The sequence below is a fragment of the Epinephelus fuscoguttatus genome, linkage group LG4 (assembly GCF_011397635.1).
Source record: "Epinephelus fuscoguttatus linkage group LG4, E.fuscoguttatus.final_Chr_v1".
Classification (NCBI taxonomy): Eukaryota; Metazoa; Chordata; class Actinopteri; order Perciformes; family Serranidae; genus Epinephelus; species Epinephelus fuscoguttatus.
In genome coordinates this window covers 27,656,131-27,676,704 of record NC_064755.1, presented here as the reverse complement: position 1 = coordinate 27,676,704, position 20,574 = coordinate 27,656,131, and the positions used below count along the sequence as shown (strand labels likewise).

Here is a 20,574-nt window from a genome sequence, read left to right as displayed (position 1 = left end):
ACCCAAGTCCCTATGGACTGAGCTACTGCCTTAATGTTACCACCTCCCACAGTAGATGGCCAGTTGTAACAATGGAATTCCTTGTATTTGACATCAATATATGAATTCTGTGATGTAGTTGGAGAAGTTGGAAGCATTGCTATTTGTAGTCAACAAATACGGGTACTTTGTGTCAAAATTTTAAAGCTTTTAAAACACAAAAATTCAGCAAGTTATAGGTGCTGAGACTAAAAGTGTTACAACCATCCCCGATCTCCTCCCCTTAGCAGCCAGTTAGCTTAGCTTTGCATAAAGACTGGAAAGTGGGGGAAACAGCTAGCCTGGCTTTGTTCACAGCTGACATAAAATCTGCATACTATCACATCTAAAGCTCAACAATTTGTTATACCTTGTCAACTGCTCCCAGCCATGAAATAGTCTGGCACATAACCCCCCATAATACAACAACTTGTTGCCTTGAAAAGATTGGGGAAAATACTAAACAAACAAAAAGACCCACATAATAAAATATTAATCAGTAGCTTTAGGGATGCTGGACGGAAGATTTTGTTACCTTTTGACCAAGCAAAGCCAGGTGATCCATCTGTTTACAGTCTTTATGCTTAGCCAGGGGTCTGCAACCTTTACTATCAAAAGAGCAGTTTTTGGCCAAAACAAAAAGAAAAATAGAATGCCTGGAGCCACAAAAAATATTTAAGCCAATAGGTCTAAATGATCTTTCAATAACATGTTTCAACACAATGTGGCCACTCTGAGGGGGGCTTTTTATGATTATTTGGTTCCTCAACTTTGCAGTATTGGTGGTGAAAGCAAATGAACCTGACAATGCACTATTTAAGTCTCTTGTTTTCCTTTTTTGAAAAACCATTGCTATTGAGGTTTGGCAGAATTAAGAGGAAAAGACACCAGGCCGTAGACTGACGAAGCACATACTAGTTGACAAAATGTTAAAACATTTTTTATTCAGTGTATAGGCTACACATTTTTACAAGTGGAGAATTTAAGAATCACTTTAGGCCTACAACAGTGATGAATGAAAATTAAAATCTTAAAAAAAATAACGCTTTTCATTTCCATATAATCTTTTGAAGTCACTGGGGGCCACTGGAGAGGGGCCAAAGAGCCACATGTGGCCCCGGAGCCACAGGTTGCCTCCTCCTGTGCTAAGCTAAGCTAACCAGCAGCTGGCTCCAGCTTCATATTGTATATAGCGATATGAGAGTGGTATCAGTCTTCTCATCTAACTCTCAGCAAGAGAGCAAATAAGGACATTTCCTAAAATGTCAAACTACTTCTTAAACTGTATCTGTTAACTGCACTGTATATTTAGGCCTGTTTACTTCCAGCTATTACCTGTAAAAATATTTGACTTCAACATTTCTCACAGCGCCGGCAGCACTTAGTCGTGTGAACTACTTGTTTAATCTGCTATCAATTTATTGCAGTTGCAATATTACCACTTCCCTGGTTCTCTCTGCATGCAGCTGCTGCCAGCGTGGCTGTTATCTGTGATTACTTGCCCATGTGTGATAATGGAGAGGCATTAAGAGAAATCCTATCCGCACAGACACGGGACATAGTTCAACACCATCCCTGACCTAAAAGCATGTTTCTGACTCAGTGCTTCCTTGCATCAGCCACCCACTGCTGCAATCAGAGGCGTGATTGCTATATTATGAAAGAGTCCCATAAATGAGATGTAATCAAGAGACTGTGTCAGCTTTTATCTCCGGCCAAAAGAACAATACACCGTTACATTTGTTTTATCCATCAGGGCCTTCTTTTAAATTATAAATCTGTACATTTGTAGACCTCAGGGATAAAATTCCTTTATTTCCTTTTTTAAAGCCTTTTTCGTATTGTGTCAATTTAGGTCAGTTTACAGTGACGTGGGACAGAAAACATTGCGACAAAGAGAGCGTAATGACTTAGGACAAAGGTCCACAGATCAATTAAATCTGAAGACGCAATGCTTATAGGCTTTAAACAACTGGGTTACTGGTACAAGAACAAGATTTTCCATCTGAGCTGCTAATTTACATATATATACATACATATTTAAACATTTGCTATCCTATTTTTAATGAGTTCATTTTATGTTCCTGTCTCCAATGTCTTTATTTATCTACTCAGTCACAAGGCAGGTGAACAGGTACCATATGTACTAGCAACAAAATAATCATAATAATATAGTATATTATATGAAAAAAGTGTATAGAACATTTAAATAATACAGACTGATGATGAACAGTGCAATATACGGGCAACTGCAAATGTCTGGGATCACTCATAGTGTGATTTTATATTAAAAGACTATAAATATTAACTTTTTATTTCACATTAATGAGCATTCAAGTTATTTTTAACCTTAATAATAGATAATGACTGATCACACTGATCCTTTACCTCTCAACCTCAGCTATAATACCACAGAGTTATATGCACTGGAGTTTTAAATCTTTTGCCAAGCATTTATTTTAATATATAATTTGCTTTACTTTTAAAACTTTTTAAAATAGAGGACAGGCCAAAATTATATAATTTTTTTTTAGATAAATACAAACAGAGCAGCTCTTACCTCGACATGATACTGCGACGTCTCATGCATGATATAATTGGAGTTGGAGTATTTTTTCCTCTGTTCTGTTGATGAGAAAACAAAGATAAAGAAAGTGAAAAACTGAGAATCCACCAAGTCCTGCCTGCGATCTTACTGTAAATCCTACTATGTAAACAGCCAGCAGTGACAGTGACACTGACCTAAACCCCACATGTTGCACGGTTCAGCGCACTGAGCAGATGAAATGAAACGCTGTCGTGCGAGCTGAAGAGACTAGCAGAGCAATAAGGAAGTGACAGGGACACGTAATGTGTGTCTTTTTTCAGGGTTCAACTTTAGACTTTCCAATCAATTATTCTGTTAGATGTTCACATAATACTGCAAGGACAATAAGGTGATTGTTTTAAACACCCTATAGTGTATTTTCTTAAAATACTTGCATTAAAAACTGCAGTGGCTTTTCTCTGCAAGAGATGCAATACTTATATATACTTAAAATATGAAACTACACTTATGATGTTTAATCTTTTAACACCATTTTGTGTCCAAAAGTGTCCTGCCAGAGGGCAAGTCAAATAAAAATAGACCTATCTGAGAAGTTAAATATTAAAGCTCATATCAAAGAGTCTGTTTGACTGGATTTGCCCGTCTGACATTATAGTTTGTTCGCCAGGCTGGCATTAAATCTGGCTCTATGTGGGGCATCAATTAAAAGCACAGATTTACTGCAGGGTCAAAGATCAGTGACACAACTTCTCCACAGCACCATGCCCGCTTCCTCATCCGTGGCATGGTATTGTGGACTGTCAGGCGTAACCCTGTATTTGGTAATATGCTGTGAAGTTAGCCGGAAATGCTCAATATTTTTTAACAAACCCGTTGAGTAGTAAGGCAGCCGTAAATGATTACCGTAAATGTCACCATATAGCACAACACAACAGACACCAAAGTTGAAGAACCACTCCAGACATGTTTTAAGACATATAAAATTCACTGCCCTGAATAATAATTTGTGTCTGCTTCTCCTTCCTCATTTTAAACTCCAGCATCTACACGATATTTATATTTCATCACATATTGAAGTAAATGGACCAGTTGGAGTTGTGTTTTTGTCTACTTGATATATGTAAGACCAATATTCACTCTCTTTCAGCTCTGTGTTTGGTCTCCTGAGGGAACTATCTGTCACTTTAGCTGCTAAATGCTCCACTACAGTCACCAGTTAGACACTTACTGTGTCTGTCTGCTGTTTGGTGCCGAGCAGCTCTGGGTTTTAAAGTTCCCACATGAAACCACTCACAACAAGGTCCGTGGACCACCCTGAGCAACCGAGTCATGATCCCTAGAAAAAGACATTGCTGCCAAGTCTTTCAAGTGTATCTTTCTGGCACTTTGAGCACCACAAGCCGAGTGCCATCCAGTTCCACCACCCAAAAGTGAAGGCAGACATCTCCACAGCCGACATCTCCAACACTCGGCAACTCACACCAAAACAATCTAGACCAATAAACAGCAGCACAGGCATGAGGAAAAATATGTATTTTTTAATTTGGTTTTAACTGTCCCTTTAACAAGAGTGAAATCAGTAATACTGAGAACAAACATTTGTAACAGCTGCCTGCTGCACACAAAAACAATGCGAGCGGTGAGAGTGAACTAAAACAAAGTTATGGGCTGGAAAGCTGAACAATGAGCTGAGGTGCTTTGTAAAGTTGAGGGGAGCTGAGGATTCAGGTGGCAATTCTTTATAGGTTAATCACCATGAGTGACTCCTTTCATTTTGTTGATGAATGAAAAATCAAAAAACTAAGAATATTCTTGATGAACTGAAGTCAAAGGCGACCATGTTTATTACAGCAAAACTATATCAACACATCAGTTTACAAACTCTCAAAGATTTTGTGCAGTATAATCCAAGTCTCATTTATCCAGTCACATTTCTATATTTCTATATTCTTATGTCCACATACTGTTTGATTGCTTGCTGCTGCAACATAAGAATTTCCCAGTTTGGGATCAATAAAGTATTATCTTATCTTATCTTATCTTATCTTATCTTATCTTATCTCATATGCACAGTCCCTCTCAAACAGACAGCCCTTTCCAACGGAGAACTGATGTAAGAGTGGAACTTCTCTGTGCTCTCTTTTCAAAACCAGACTGACAAAAACAGTAATTTTACCTCACTGAATACAGGAGCTGCTGGTCTACCACTGCCTCCATCAGTTATAGTTTTTGTGTTATTTTGTGTCTTAAATGAATCTGAACGAAGCATTTAAAACACCAAAGAACCCTTTTACCTCAAGAGTTTTCTACATTTCTGGATTCTTTGTTCATTCCTTAAGAATTCAATATGACTCATGAGTAACTGATATATGAGTGGTCATTTGGGGGGTGTTTGAGATAAATTGAAAACAACATTATAACGAGAGCTCTATATACAAGGGCAATGTCCTTGCTGCAGGGGCTGCAGTTTTACTTCCAGCCTGTGGCCCCTTGCTGCATGTCATCCCCTCTCTCTCCCCTTTTCACGCTTAGACTGTCCTATCTAATAAAGCCAAAAAATAATGTTTAACCAAAAACTGGAGACCATCTTGCAATGGGATCACTCCAGCTGGGATATAGCAATTTGTGACTTTAAACAAATGTGCACCAGGGACATAAAATGGGGGAGCAATGAACTTCGCCTTCATTTTGATCATTTCTTTACCTATCTTGCATGGTTGACACTATCGCAGTGACAAAATCTGTCCACAGACAACCAGACAGACAAATAAACACCTGGCAAAATACTCTAAACCACTTTTGTAGTAGTTTCTGCTGCAACAGGTTTCTCTGGGACCACATTTTGCCATGATGATACACACACAGACGAAAACAATACCAGCTGTTGCAATGATGTTGTGGCTCATGATTAACTGCATTTTTTTAAAAACCAGTGCAACATATCAAATAAAGGTCAAATGTGATGACCCGTGAACAATTTCAATGATGTTCATAGCTCATTCCATTTTCAAGACGCCATTGTTTATAGCACTGTGTATACTGTTGGCTGGGCCATTGTCTTTAAACAGGCCAATGCTGAATGAGTGTGCCAGTGTGCTCATTGACCTATTTACCAGGTGAATAGTCTGCAGGTAACAATTACGGTTAAATGAGAGCATGTTCCTATCAGCTCCACTGCCAGGTCTCATATCAGGTCTCTTTCTGTCCCCCACCCAACAGAGTCAACATTTTGATGTCATACAGGTTTTCTCTTCATACAGACGTTTAGCCACATTTCACTGTATGTGCTTTATGGCCACACAAAAGATCTGCTGTTTGTTCAACACTTATGAAAAAGTGTGTCAAGCCCCTAAAGTACATTCCAGTATTTGATATCCATTTATTGATGATTCAGAGTGAAGTAAACGTGCTTCACAGAGCTCCAACTCTTCTTTGTACCTTTTTATTAACCGCTGTCAATGTCCAAATGACGCACGCATGTTCCTGCCATTTCCTCTCTGCTGATTCCTTCCTGCTTGGCTCTCCGCAGGTGAAACACAAGCGTCAGGTGTCGAACTGAAAGTCGAGCTCGCCCCATGTCTTATTAATGGCCTGACATTTATGCCAATCAATTCACAGTGCTGCAACAGCTTGCAATAAGAGCCACTTAGCAGGCAGATGGGCAGACCCTCAGGGCTCTCCAGAGTCAATGACCAGTGATAAACATGGCTGCTTGGCAGATCATCAAACCAATACATGGCCCAGATCAATCAGACAATCTGACCTCTGTAATAACCACCATTTAAAGGTCCTGTGTGCAGGATTTATGAGGATATTTGGCAGAGATGGAATATAATAAGTATGTTTTCTTTATTGTGTTTTTGTTACCAAATCTAATATATAGAAGTTGTTAATAGCTACATAGGGAACTATTTCTACAGTAGCCCAGAACAGACAAACTACACACTCTCTCTAAAGAGGACTGTTGGTGTTTTTCCATCAGCCACTGTAGTTAGCAGCCCCTTTGAGATGTGTCACAAATAAACTGATTTTTAACGTAAAAAACACTTTATTCAGTGTTGTTACAGGTTAAAATCTCTGGGTCAAGGGTGTCGGTAGCGCAGTGGATAGTGCCAGCACCCCATGTACAATGGTGATGCCTCGCCACAGTGGTCGCAGGTTCGACTCTGGCTTGCAACCATTTGCTGCATGTCACCCCCCACTCTCTCTCTCTCTGCCCCATTTCACTCTATCCTGAAGATTAAAGGCAAAAAGCCCGAAAAAATAATCTTTAAAAAAAAAAAAAAAAAAAATCTCTGGGTCTGTTTGTTTTGGGGAGAAAGAGACCTCTGCGGGTAATGTGGGTACGGGTAAAACTCCTGATCATCTGCATCTTAAAGGTATACTATGCAGGATTTTCCTAAAAAAAAAAACAATGTTTAGACTCAAACAAATCAATCATCAATTATGACCCAGTATATATCACCTTTATTTATTCATTTCCAATGGCGCCCTGATTACAGTACAATAAAACAGTGTGTGTGGTGGTGTATTTTCCTGCAGACACCCTGCCCTCTGTCTGTATTTTCTGGTTTTCTTCTTATTTTCTGTGTTAAGTATGCTTATGGGCATGTACCTCCACAGCACTCAGGTGAGGTCAGGGCTTTTTAAAAAAGTAGCAACCAGGTGCCAGACTGTAAACAGCCAGGATCCAAGAGACACAGTGCTAAAAAAATACAAATATAGCAAGGCAAAATGCCAAACGAGAGTCAATCAGGGGTTGTACACTCATTTGTAACATGACACTGCTTTATTCAGAGTTTTTACTGGTTTTATTAATCACCTGGTGCATTTATTTTGGAGAGGAAGAGGCTTCTGTGGATACTTTAGCTTGTGGTAAAAACCCTCTGAACACTAAAGGAATTCTAACTGGAAGAAGTTACAGTTGGCTGCAATCTGCAATCGTCACCTTTGGATGCCACTAAATCTCCCTAAATCTTGGGGTGCTTTCAGACCTAGAGTTGTCTTGCTTTGGTCAGAATCGGGGACTAATTCTGTTACAAAGTTGCATAATTGCCTAGAGTTGGTTCATGTCCTCATGGCAGCATTTACTAGTGGACCAGTTAAAATGCCTTAAGCAAGAAAGCTGCTTTCGATTAGTCAGAATTTCCATGTGGGAAAAATCCAGGAAGTAAACAAAACGTTGAAGAAGAGTACACTTGCAAGATAAATGTGACACTTTCTAATGTCACAATGGAGGGACAACTACGCAGGTTGATTTTAGTGCTGCTCATCGTGGACTATATTGCTGTCATTGTTCATTTTAGTCAAACCATACAGTTTGAAAACAAGGCGCGGCTCCAACTAGAAAACAATGTTTTGATGCATTGGATGTGCTGAATGTGCATATTAAGGCAGTACAGGAGGAGGTGCACATTAATAATCCTCCAGGACTGTAACATGCTCATGTTTAACCCAAACAACGTCATGTGACTGCAGTTGGTTCAGATCGAGGTCGGAACACGTTCTCACCACAAATGAACCGCACCAGAGTTCGTTTGTAACCGGACTGAGACCACCTCTTCAAGAAGGTCTCGGTCCGGTTGTTTTAGTGCACGCCTGAGTACGATTGCTGTGTTCACACCTGCCCAAATGAAACAAACTTGAGGCGTGAAAGCATCCTTACACACTGGACCTTTAAACAAAATGAGCTTTGATATTTAATGTGACTCGACACAAAAAAACAAGACAGTAACATATTTTCATACAATGTTATGAAACTGAAAATTTCTGGAAAATGTTTGCAAATGCAGAAGTCTGAAAGATGCACCCACGCAACTTAAACAATAACCACTGTGGAAGTGTGCTGCTGTGCCCACAAAAATTTGGCCATATGACCCCAGAAAGTATCACATTGCACATAAACACACCTCCGTGACTGACACATCATGGAGCTGTCCTCTCAAACTAACGCAAAACAAATGGATACAGATTGATATTGTGCACTGTAAGAGGCCAGACACCATTATTTTGTAAAATACAACCACCGATAGCACTGCTTTAACAAAGACAAACTATCATTGACAGTTTCATACATACCCAAACATTACAGAGAAACAGTGAAGCAGATGAGATCAAAGTGTATATTTCCACCTGTTCATTCAAACTCCCAGCCCAAACACATTTTACCTGACAGAGACATGGTCCTCAACCACAACCCCAAAAATTCAAGAAAGCTGCCGGATGGTCTGAAGCACAGGGATGATGAATCTAATGTGGCACCTCTCTGCTCTGCCCTGCTGATAACAGATCAGTTGGGAGGACCTGAGCATCATTTGCATCAGTTGTCCGCGCCCTGCACGGTATGAATGACGGGGAGTTTTGCATACGGGAGATAGAGCTGGGACTTTGGTGTTGTTCCTCTACATGTTTATTCAGCAAAAGACCTTTATCTATCCAAATATCTCCCACTGTTATGGACGGCACACAATATCGTCCACTCTCCTGCCTCTGTGGTTCGGGAGGACAGGCATGCTGCTGTCATCCTGCAGTGAGAAGGTAGTGGTGACCATCTGCCACACGGGATGAGACGAGCCAATGAAAAACAGCACACATACAGTGGGATATTTCACAGAGATCACAAGAGTGGGTGCGTCCTGTGGATATTTGGACGACTTGCAGCATAAAAATATTTCACTGACATCGAGGTGCACAGTCAGATGCTTTGAGAACATCTTGCATCTCTACAATACTATCATCTGTCATACAAGGCTGGGCTATATTTGGAACAGTGCAGCCATGCACAAGAGAGGTTGTCCTGTCATACCTCAGTTTAGATTTCTATCTGGGCATATGATATGCTGCACAATGTCCCTCTATGTTGGCAGTGTGAAAGGAGGTGCCAGCAGGAACCAGTGAGCTCATGTCTGAGGCAGCACGGGGAGGACCAGAGGTGAGTCCGCCTCTTCCTCTCCACTTTTCAATGCGTCTTTTATTCACCTGCAAAACATGGGCATCCCCACCCTGTTCCAACCACGCATTAAAAACAGGCACACCCTGCAATCCCTCCTACTGTACATAGCACCTTTCAGTCACACACACCCTAACGCAAGTATGTAACAGCTAAAATAAAAAGTGGTGTCATGCCATAACTGTATCACTGAGTTTCACCACAGTCGTGACAGATCAGTAATGCTGCCTGACAACGTAGATACAAATGGAGCCCTGAAATAACACAAACACATCCTTCAATTCAAAGTATGCGAAAAAGACTGACAGTCACCGTGAAAATAAATCAGCACACAGCCTGACTACAAACTGTATGCAAACACCCAAAAGCCTGACGCATCTGACAACACAACCCAGCATGCTGCGCAGGCCTGGTACAGAGCTGGAAACTCATGTTCCCCTCAGGAGCCCTGCCTCCCACCCATGTCCCTCACTGTCTGACGGTGTCAGCAGCCTTAGCTCGACAGGGCCCCTCAGCAGGACCTTGGCCCCCTCTTATCACTGTGTGTTCTGGAGAGAAGACGGTGATAGACCAGCAAGGCCGCAGGGCTGCAGGAACGTGATAGAGAGTGAAAGTGTTGGATTTCCTCATAAAGTCATTTGCATAGCAAATTAAATATTGTCGTGATTTGAGTCAGTTATAGTCAGCTGATCCACATGGCTTGACTACTGACAGTTTGGAAGGGTATCAAAGGATAAAGCTGGTGTTGTATATTATATTCCGTTTGCAATTTGTTCCTACTGAAGATGTAACAACAGGTCACAAATATGACTTCAGTTAAAAAAAGTAAACACAGCTGGACACTATGGTTTTTAGCAAATGTTACTCAAACTGGAATAAAAAGTGTTTTTGTTGTGGACTATTTCCAGCTGCGGATTAATACACATTTGCACTAGAGACTCTTCACTGCACCAGGATGTGGGTTTGACCCAAAATAAACCACATAATTTTCATTGTTTATTGTAATTAAGTAACATGTCTTATGCTTTGTTGAACTGCAATTTATTTTGCTTTTATTGCTGCTTACTTATGTCTGTCTTTGTTTTACTTTTACTATAATTGATATGCTTTACATGATGATTATTGGTCTTGAACTTGCTCTTGATTTTAGGCTGACAAGCCTCTAATTCTGGCATGTTTACAGTAATGTTTATTATATGTACTGTTCCTGAGAAATAAATACAATACAGCGTCACCCAGTGCAACAGCGTGACTCATTTATGTGTTTTTAATAGTGTATCAAAAACAATGGAGGTCGATAATCAGGTTTGACTACACAGGAAACGTTTTGTTTTCAGATGATTTTTTTCACAACAGGAAGAATCTAGAATATTGTACATACTTAAAACCAGTGTGCATGCTTTTACAAAACTCATTTCATAAATTCCCTAACAGTTATGAGTGCACAAGCTCTTTCGTTTTAAGCTATAAACTGTTAACAGCCTATAGTGACTCACGCCACAGAAATAAGGCCAGGTGTAATTACAGGTGAAGGGCATGTAAAGGCAGAGTCTTGAAAACAGGCCAACAATATAATACTCCTTCTTCTGACAAGTAGAGCAACTTCCCTTCACACTTTCATGCCGTCACTTACCATAGAGGGCCTTGGCACTGATCTTGCTGTCCGATCTGGCCACTCCACTGCAATGACATGAAGAGGAGAAGGGGTTACGCTGCATGCTCTTCATCTTCTCCCCTGCACCCTCTGGATGTCACAAACCCTCTCAAACTCCCAAACTGTCACTTCTCATGAACGCAAGACCACAAAACAGGAGTGATATACGCTGAGCAGACTGGCCGGCACTGGATGAGATTAGCCTGAGATTCTGAGCATATGGACCAGCCAGGGAGAGAGAGGGAGAGTGGACATAGGAGAGGAGGGGGAGGGAAAGAGAGTGTGCAGGGGCATGGAGGGAAGCTAGAGCCAGGAGCCCAGGCAAAGCAAACAATTCTCAACAGAGCCGCTCTGTGCCCGAGGTCCCTGACCTAAACCACCTTCTACATACTGGGTTAGTGATTCTCTCGCGCCTGCGTGACAGTAACTGAGCAGAAAGGTAAACATATGAGGGGAAAGCAGGAATGTGTGCGACACTTACTTGGCTTGCCTCGAACGAGGTCCCGGGGCACTCATGATTTAAGACATCCACCTGAGGAAAGAAACAGTTGAGAATCAGACGAAGAAAGAGAGGGTGTTATTGAAAGTCTAAAGGAGGGAGGTGGCTGGCGGAGGAGGGTAAACATTTAACACCAAAACAAATATGCATTATTTATCTGTTTAAATGCCTGTTGCGTCAGCCATCTTTTCATTTTCCTCTCTCATTCCACTTTGGTGAGCACTAGTACAGAGTCCATGGTGTTAAAGCTTATAAAGCAACAGGTACCTCATTTAAGGGTCATCTGGCAAATTTTAAACCAGCTTTGTATCATAACAGTTTGGGTAGTTGGTGTAAATTAACTGTGGTTAACGTGCCTCAATCTCGCCATCACCCAAATCTCCCTGCTCATCTCTCTGCTCAAATTTTCACAGGCTCAAGGGCTTTTGTTTGAACCATACATTGTATGTTTGGATTCTCGTATGCCCACCACCACAGATACGAAGAGTATAGAAGCAGATCAAGAAAGGGAGCTGCCCTCCCTTTACTCTCTCTGACAATGAGACCAAACTCAGACTAAACTGTAAATCTAGGCAGGGCTGATCAAATATAAACAGAGATTCTGTCACTGTATTGCCTCTTCCTTGCCTAAAATGTCTCCACAAATATAATTTAGTGCACTGTTTGGCTGTAATTTGAGAATTTGAGAACAAGGAGTGGGCGGCACACTTCTCCTCAGCTACAAACACTGAGATCAAACGCTCAAACTAGGCAGTGCTGATCAAATATGAACCGAGACTCTGTTAATGTGCTGCCTATTTCTCGTCTAAAATGTTTTCTGAAACATATTTTAGTGCGCTGTTTAACTGTAATTCGAGATAATTTGTTATCAGCTGGCCACCGTATTGCGTCATGTGGAAAAACTGCCAAGCTTGTATCATGTCATCCACCAGATGGAGAGTTTTAGACTGAATCACTGTGACAGTGCACTAACAACCATCACCTAGAAATTAATTTGAACTGCAGACATATGTGAAATCTGCAAATTTGTTGATTTCTCTTGACAATTTCAGCCATAATTGTAACGCTAGAAGACATATAATTAAACACAGTGGTCCGACCTATCTGACACTTTAGCTGAGCCTATTTTCTGTACTGTGTTGCTTTGCTAGTGTCTTTGATAGAATAAATCTACCACCACTGGGCCACAGCAAAACATATTTTAGCCACCTAAATCAATCATTATCAGTTTAAGTGTGCGCTGAGTTTGGAATATTTTTGCAGCTTTACCTTACACACTAATCAATCGTGGCAGCAGTAGACCAGCTGCTACATAATATTACTGTTTTTGTCAGTGGAGTCTGGTGGCTTTGAGATAACAGCCTTGGTTTCTTGTAGGAAAGGGCTGTCTGACGGAAAGGTTAGCGGGGAAATTATTATAGATATAGTGTACACTTACGCTGACACAAAACCCGCTAGCAAAAAACAATTCAATTTAGGCAGCGTTTGCTCTGTGCCATTTCATTTTATGTACATGATGCAGGGGTTTTACCAGTAAGTCACTGTATACAAACATTGGGATTTAGTTATAGACTGTAAAAAAAAATGGACCGAGCTACCATGACCTCACCCACTGGTTTGTAGACTGCCGTTTTGAGGCCTCGAGTTTGGCTTTTCAGCCGTTGCCGTCTTGTTTTGTTTGGAGCCAGAGGTGACCACATTTGGATGAGAGGTTTGAATTACAGAGGAGCGAGGGGTGGATCTAATCGCAGTCTGTGGTGAGGCCTCACAGACAGCCAGCCCAGACAGTCAACAAAGTGGCCCCGCCCTTATATATGCGCCACTTTGGGCCTTAATAAAATGTAAATGGGTGAGTTATATAGAAAATTCACCCCCTGAATGATGAATTAGCTATAGAGATCAAAACCGTTTTTGTACCAGGCTGTAAACATGTTTATTAACTGTGTCTTGGAGCCAGCCTCAAGTGGTCATTCAAGGAAATGCAGTTTTTGGCACATATGCATTGGCTTCATTTCTCACTCTCGGAGAGGTTCCACCTCTTGAGCAAAAGCAAATGTCATAGTCACGTAGCACAAATTTCATACGTACGTCCATCTTTCCACTGCACAGACAGCCTATAAAAATACCATCTTTGCAGCACTGAAACACCTCTTTAAAGCTTATAAAGTAATAACTCATTAAGGGTGTAGAAATGCTATGCGTGGTTGAGGCGTAGTCTGCTGAGCAGCCTGTTCTTCCACTGTGCAGAGCCAGGTGTTGGGCCTGTACTGCTGGTAGTCGGGGAACTGATCTGGGACAATGGCAGACAGCAGGCTGATATGCACTGTGTAATTAGATCCACGCTGTTGATGACTATATCTACATAGCTACAATTAATTAATTTGGTTTGGTTCTACACATAGCTACACTAATTATCTGACAATTAGCATGGAGTGCTGCATCTAAATCTGGTTAACTGGGGTAGGAAATAGGAGAATGAAACTCTCCCACACCTTTCCCTCTGGGCCTGGAGACTCTGTCTTGTCTGTCAAGGCATGAAATGACGCGGTTATGTAATGTATATCAGGTTTACGCACACAATGTGGCTAAACACATACTGTATCAGTCTAACTGAGGACCCTAAAGAGCTGTTACACAACAGGGTGGGCTCTGCTCAGTTTCCTTTATGATTACCACTGATAAGTGCTCTCACATTATCACATTAGTGGCTAAAGTGACTGATAATAATCACTTTTACCTATGTGACTTTAAACTCCAAGGAGCCGTGTATCGCTTTAGAGAACCTGTTTCAGTTTGTATTATTAATTGGTGGCAGGATGTTTGGATCCTGTGTCAGCAGCGAGCACTTAAATGTTCTGCAGGTACAACTGACCTCATGTCAGTTTGTGACACCAGTGATGCTTCCCACAACTGCTCTGAACATTTCAGTATCGTTTTCTAACCACTTGTGCATGACAGTGTTATGAGACAGCCATTTCCTCATGCCGTGCCTTATCGCCTTCCTCAAGTATAAAACTGTTTTTTTGCATAACAAGCAGCGGTAAACTACACCAGGTAAATACTGTGTATGACAGTTTATAGGTTACAGGTGCGGTCACTCAAGCTTATCTTGCAGCGGATCATAAACCTAATCACCCACAACAGATAATCTGCTCATATCTGCTGAAACAAAGTGAGACCAAATGATTACAACAGCTCTTACAGATAGAAAACAAAGTGACTGCAGACAAAGCATGACTCTGCTCAGATTCATAGCTCCATGCAGCCATCTTAAAGGATCATCTACGACAAAAACCAACTAAGAAATGCAAATGAGCAAAGAAAACTAATCCTATTTACTTTATCAAGCCTGCACAAAAGGTAGACTTCCTCTTTCTGTCCTTATCTTGCTGGTCATCATCCCTCTGCACTATTGTTCCCAGCACTGGCCTGCCGCCAGGTTTCAGGAGGGAGGTGAAGCCGGAGCAGGACAGGCTGGGTGTCATGTGTTGTCAACCTCATGGCAAGAGGCCCTCCGCACACCTCCTCTCCACTCAGCCTAACGTTCTTATTGTTCAATAATGACGAGCCTTTATGCAAGCTAATTACACAGTATTAGAACAATAATTACACAAAAATGGAAGCAGAGTGTGCAGGATGCTTATCTTATAGGCTTACACGTACTGTAAAGAAGGAATGAAAGAATTCCTTTATCAGTCCCTTGAGGGGAAATTCAATTTTTCACTTATTACAAACACAGAGCCTGAAACACAGACACATGCGCAAACAGGACCTATACACATGCATTATTGGAGAGATGCCAGAGCAAGAGTGCTGTCCACGGACAGGCGCCCTGAGCAGTTGGGAGTTCGGTGCATTGCTCAAGGGCACCCTTAGGAGCATGAACTGTCACCTCTCTAGCTACCAGTCCACATTCTGTGTTTGGTCCCTATGGGGACTTGAACCTGTGACCCTCCAGTTCCCAAGCCAAGTCCCCAGAAACAGAGCTACTGCCACTTCTGGCGGCAGGTGAAGGCAGGAAAGTTTCATATTCTACTGTTTCTCAGAATTGGTGGCAATATTTACTTTACTTTGATTTTAATATTAAATTGGAATGGTGTTAGACAAGACAAATCATTTTTAAGAACGATCAGAGTGACAGTGATTACTTCAGAGTCCTGGTTCAGCCCCCCTCATACGGTCTCATATATTCTAAGCTTGTGGTATCAGTCATGTGGTGTATGTTGTTGGTGTGCTGTTGTCATATGTTTAATCTCATTTTTTGATTGAAACTAATCATTTTATCATCTAACATGCCAAAAGCACACAAGACGCCCTGAAATCCCCCTAACAGGTGCAAAATTTTCTAATAGAAATCCATAACTATACTATAGATCAATGGCATGAATGTCTGATAAATAATGCATCATCATCAGTAACTGTACTGCACCTTCAAGTTAATCAAGCCTCACCAAACAATTATCCAAGCATCTACACATTATTCATCATACGGTATGCCGACCCCAGCCCACCCCTGGGAGACTCGCCAACACACTCTGATTGGAGAATAATAATAATAATAATAGTGACAAATATTAAAAGGTTTACAATAGAAACTAATGGAGCAAAACAACAAAAACTCACATACTAAAATAAAATTAAGCTTTTCCAGTTACAGGAATTTTCTGTAGTATAGATACTAGTAAAGTACTCCAGGAATGCCATACTTATATACTGGAATGTATTAACCAAGCCCTGAGTGGTGTATGTCAGCTTTTCCAACTTGTAATGAACCATTACCTGCTCAACCCAGCAGCTGTGCTTCCAGCTAGATTTCTAATTACATGACATGAGACGTCAACGAAGAAGGCAGCAGTGTGGGCCTGAGGTTGAGACAGATTCAGATCTCTATGAGCAACACCTAAATACTGCCAGAGTTGGCTCTGGGTCTGTGACCTTTAAATAAACACAAGATAGTGTTTAAGAGACTTTAGTCCAAAATGTTCTTATATTTGGGTGAGACTATAATGAATGAATAAGGGTTGTTGGGTCTTGATTGCACTGTTGACAAGTTGCATCAAATTCAGGATAGAGCTGGTGAAATAAACCGGCATTATAGCATGTATCTATGTTATTGGACATGGACAGAGTTGATGTTGTCAGCTGTTATGCATGACAACAATCTGACTTCATGCACCAAGTGTAAACTGCTCCAGTATAAATATCTACAGTAATATCTCTGAAGCTTCAACAGAGGATAGAAGAAAACAACAAGAAAGACCAACAACGAAAATCACTACTGACACGTACTCAACATTTTTTACATTATCATACTAAAAAACTAGAAAATATTGACAGTGGTAGCTTATGCAATGTTTCTGTAAAATATGGGTTTGCACTGATATGAGCAATCTGGACTTTGCTCAATGCTCTTGAGTAAACATTTTTTAAGACTTAACAGTTACCTGATTTTCTGTATGTCAAGTCATGCAGCCATCTGACTAAATCACACTACACTGTTATAATATCTGGTGATAATGTTACAGGTTTATTCTGGGTACACAGGTCTCTGAATCAGGGCACACACTCCAGCACAAGACAAATAAGGTCAGATTTCACAGATATGATCTCTATCTATTCAGGTAGCATTCATATAACCTTCCTAACACATGCAGAATCATGTGCCAGGGGGAAAAAATACACTAACAAGACTGTGAAATTAGCAATTAGTGTTTCTCATTTAGTTGTTAATGTGCAGTCATGATGAGGTTATTCTTAAACATGCTGAACCCAAATGAAATCACATTCCTCTCACCACAGAGCTAAATGCTGTAATTAAGGCTGAGGGTGACATCAGATTTAAATGTATGCTAGCAACATGTAGTTTTCTGCTCCATTACAAAAAACAAAAGCAGACCGAATAGCAAATGTTACAGCATCTGAATTACTCTACTGAGGAATCACTGGGCAAATTCAGTGTATTAATATCACTTTAAACTGCAGCTTTGATCACAAAACATCTAGTTTAAGGACTGACAGGTGATATAATAGGAGACATTTCCTAATAACACAATAATTCATCATCCCTATTAAGCAACTCAATTTATTAAAGCAGCATGAAGTCATAAAAGAGCTCAGGAAATAAAAGACCTAATAAGGAAGATCATATGATATGATAGAAAGCTCCAGAAGTGTCACTGAGTGGCCCTGTGGTGTGATTTGTCAAGTGGAAAGAAAGAAAGAAAGAAAGCATGCATGCAAGCAAGCAAGCAAGCAAGCAAGCAAGAAAGAAAGAAAGAAAGCATGCATGCAAGCAAGCAAGCAAGCAAGCAAGCAAGAAAGAAAGAAAGAAAGACAGACTACATTTCACCCTTCAGAGGAACTCACAGTGCTGTTTTCCGGACGGGATGCTCAAGGTGACAAACGTGGGCGAGACAGCGCCTGAAGCATCAACCTGCCATCAGCCCGACTGTCGATATTTGTGGCCGCTTGTTTAAAGTAGAACCGTTTAGAAATCCAAGACTGTATACTAAACCGTCCAACACAAAGCGTAGAAGTTTGTTTGCCGGTTTCCTCAGTGGTTGAGGAGGCAACGCGGGAGCAGGTGAGCGATAGGTGACTCTGCAGGTAACTCAATCTGAGAGGGGAGGAGCTGCACAGGCACTTCACTTTACTGGGGATGGGCCGATCAGTGTGAGCTTTTCTCTCACACAATTTTCTGAAAGTTTGGATGCATGCTTGTGATTCAACTCACCTGTCTGTTTTATAACCCTGCATCATATACAGCAATAATAATCCACACTGAGCAGAATTGTTGTTGTCTTATTACCACGTGGTTGCTTTAATATCTAATGTATTTGATTCCAAATCTTCACCACCCATTTTAAATGAAGTTATATCTACTTGCAGTGGTGTAGTGGAGGGTATATGCAGGTATACCCACCCCTTGTTCCGGCTGTTTACAGACTACCCACTTAACAACCAAAAAGCCACTGCAATATATAATGATAATTATCAACTATATTTATAAAGGGCTTTTCAGAATAAAGTTACAAATTGCTTTACATGGTTGATCCCTGATTTAAAACAATGCAGAATACTAATAATAAAGATAAAATACCATCACTGAAACAGATAACCAAAGTTGGCAACTAATTGCCCTATAGATTGCACTGAGGGACAGGAAATCAAACATTTTCAGTAATACAGAATAAAAGATTACAATGACCGCTGACAACACAAGATAAAAACAATAAAAATAATCAAATGAGACATATGTAAAATGAGCAGTGTGCCAAGACAACAGATAAGTTTTAAGAAGTGATTTAACTGATTCAGCAAGCCTCAGATTGGGAGATCTGGGAGAGTATACCCTCTTCTTCCTTGATAACCTATCTATGTGGCTATTAGGCCCTAATAGTACACTTAACTCATCACTACCACTACACTACTGTCTACTTGTGACCCCACATCATAAGCTAAGGTCAAAGTCTGTACTCCAACCAAAGTGTAATACGTATCCTCCTAAAACTGCTTTTTTGTGTGCAAAAACTGCAGAAGAGTGAGAAAGTAAATATAGTTTTTGTAACAGAAATGGAGTGACACCTGCGAGCTAGTTCAGGCAGTCAACTCGAGCTGCACTGATTCATACACACACATCATATGTCACTCTCCATATGTCATCTACAAACACACCCTCTCAATTTGGCGGTCTATTTAAGCTGCAGAATCTTCCCAGTTCTTCCCTTTGCACTGTCTATGCCACTGCTGCCCTGCATCAGTGCTGGGGGAGGGGGTATTTAATCATCAGTCCCCAATATCTTGTGTAAACATATCTGCAGGGAGATATAGAACTCTAAGTATGTTCTGCTGTTGAAATAAATAAACATTTAAAATGTGAGTTATATGACTGAAATGGCGACCTCTGATGTATCTTGGGACTCTCTAGATACTGACCCCAAAGTTGGGAATCACTACTGGCAATAAAATACAAATGCAATTACAGATTTCATTTTGTGTGCGAGCTCTTCAGTTGTGGGGTCGTCTAATTTCCACAGGTTTCATTTTGTGCAGCAAAGCAGTGACTGGTCCAAACTAGTTGGATTCAACGGGGTGAATGAAAGAGGAGCAACAGCGTGGAACACTGCCCAGGTTTCAATGTCACTAGCTGGTAAGAATGACCACTCTTTGTCCAGCTGTAGTCAGCTGTCCCTTTGAGGAAAATCATTAAGATAATGCAACCGCCCTGTTCTATATCACTCTATGTGACCAGCCACCTGAATGATTGTGTTTCAACAAAAAGATAAATAAATAACCCTCCACATGAAGCCAGATGTGAGAGATGACAAAAGGGCAAAATATGAAAGCGTGTACACAGGCTGGCTCAGCCCGCAGACAGTGACATGCACTAGTGTTTTTTACAGTGTGCTGGGCTGTTGCTCAAGCGCAGGCACTCTGAAATGTGATTTGTTTAGAAACTGGTTACTTTGGAAACCTTGCCATTGGGTTTGATGATTAACTTAAGCTGTCAGTGCTAAGAAATCACCTGTGTGAAGAATGTGGGGTAAGAAATGACCAGTCTCAGAGCCCGTTGGTTATTGATCTGATGAAGATAAGCATACGTACATATGCAGATTAAGAAATGACAAATAGTTACAACAATAAAAAACTGAGATCTTCATCTGAATTAATAAAATGCAGAGGATCAGTACTGATCTGACATCAAATGTGCACAATGAAAGTTAAAGGAGCCAAACTAAACATTAATTCTTAACCCAGAGTAAGTGTCAGTGTCAGGTTATCTAAAATAGATTGTAGCACAACTAACAGCACTTTATAGATAATAGGGTGATTGGAGGGTTATTTGCATGTGACCTACAGCTGAATGTAACTGCAATCCAGTTGACCTTAGTTACTGCCTTATTAAA

The 20,574-nt window shown here is 40.8% G+C and overlaps 1 protein-coding gene across 3 annotated transcripts in view; it reads right to left on the bottom strand.

Annotated features, from left to right (window-relative positions):
* eps8l2 (EPS8 like 2) overlaps positions 1-18,267 on the bottom strand; it is a 34,057-nt gene extending 15,790 nt beyond the window's left edge. The window contains exons 1-4 of one of the 3 annotated variants that reach the window (XM_049574242.1): positions 18,035-18,267; positions 11,651-11,701; positions 11,149-11,195; positions 2,579-2,643 (exon numbers count right to left, since the gene is read on the bottom strand). In XM_049574242.1, the coding sequence (XP_049430199.1) occupies positions 2,579-2,643; positions 11,149-11,195; positions 11,651-11,685 (147 nt within the window). In that variant the 5' untranslated portion in view covers positions 11,686-11,701; positions 18,035-18,267. Of the gene's footprint in view, positions 1-2,578; positions 2,644-8,734; positions 8,961-11,148; positions 11,431-11,650; positions 11,702-18,034 lie in introns of those variants that run through there. The other 2 variants (XM_049574241.1, XM_049574243.1) reach the window with 2 other exon arrangements.
* Between the last annotated feature and the right edge of the window lie 2,307 nt (positions 18,268-20,574).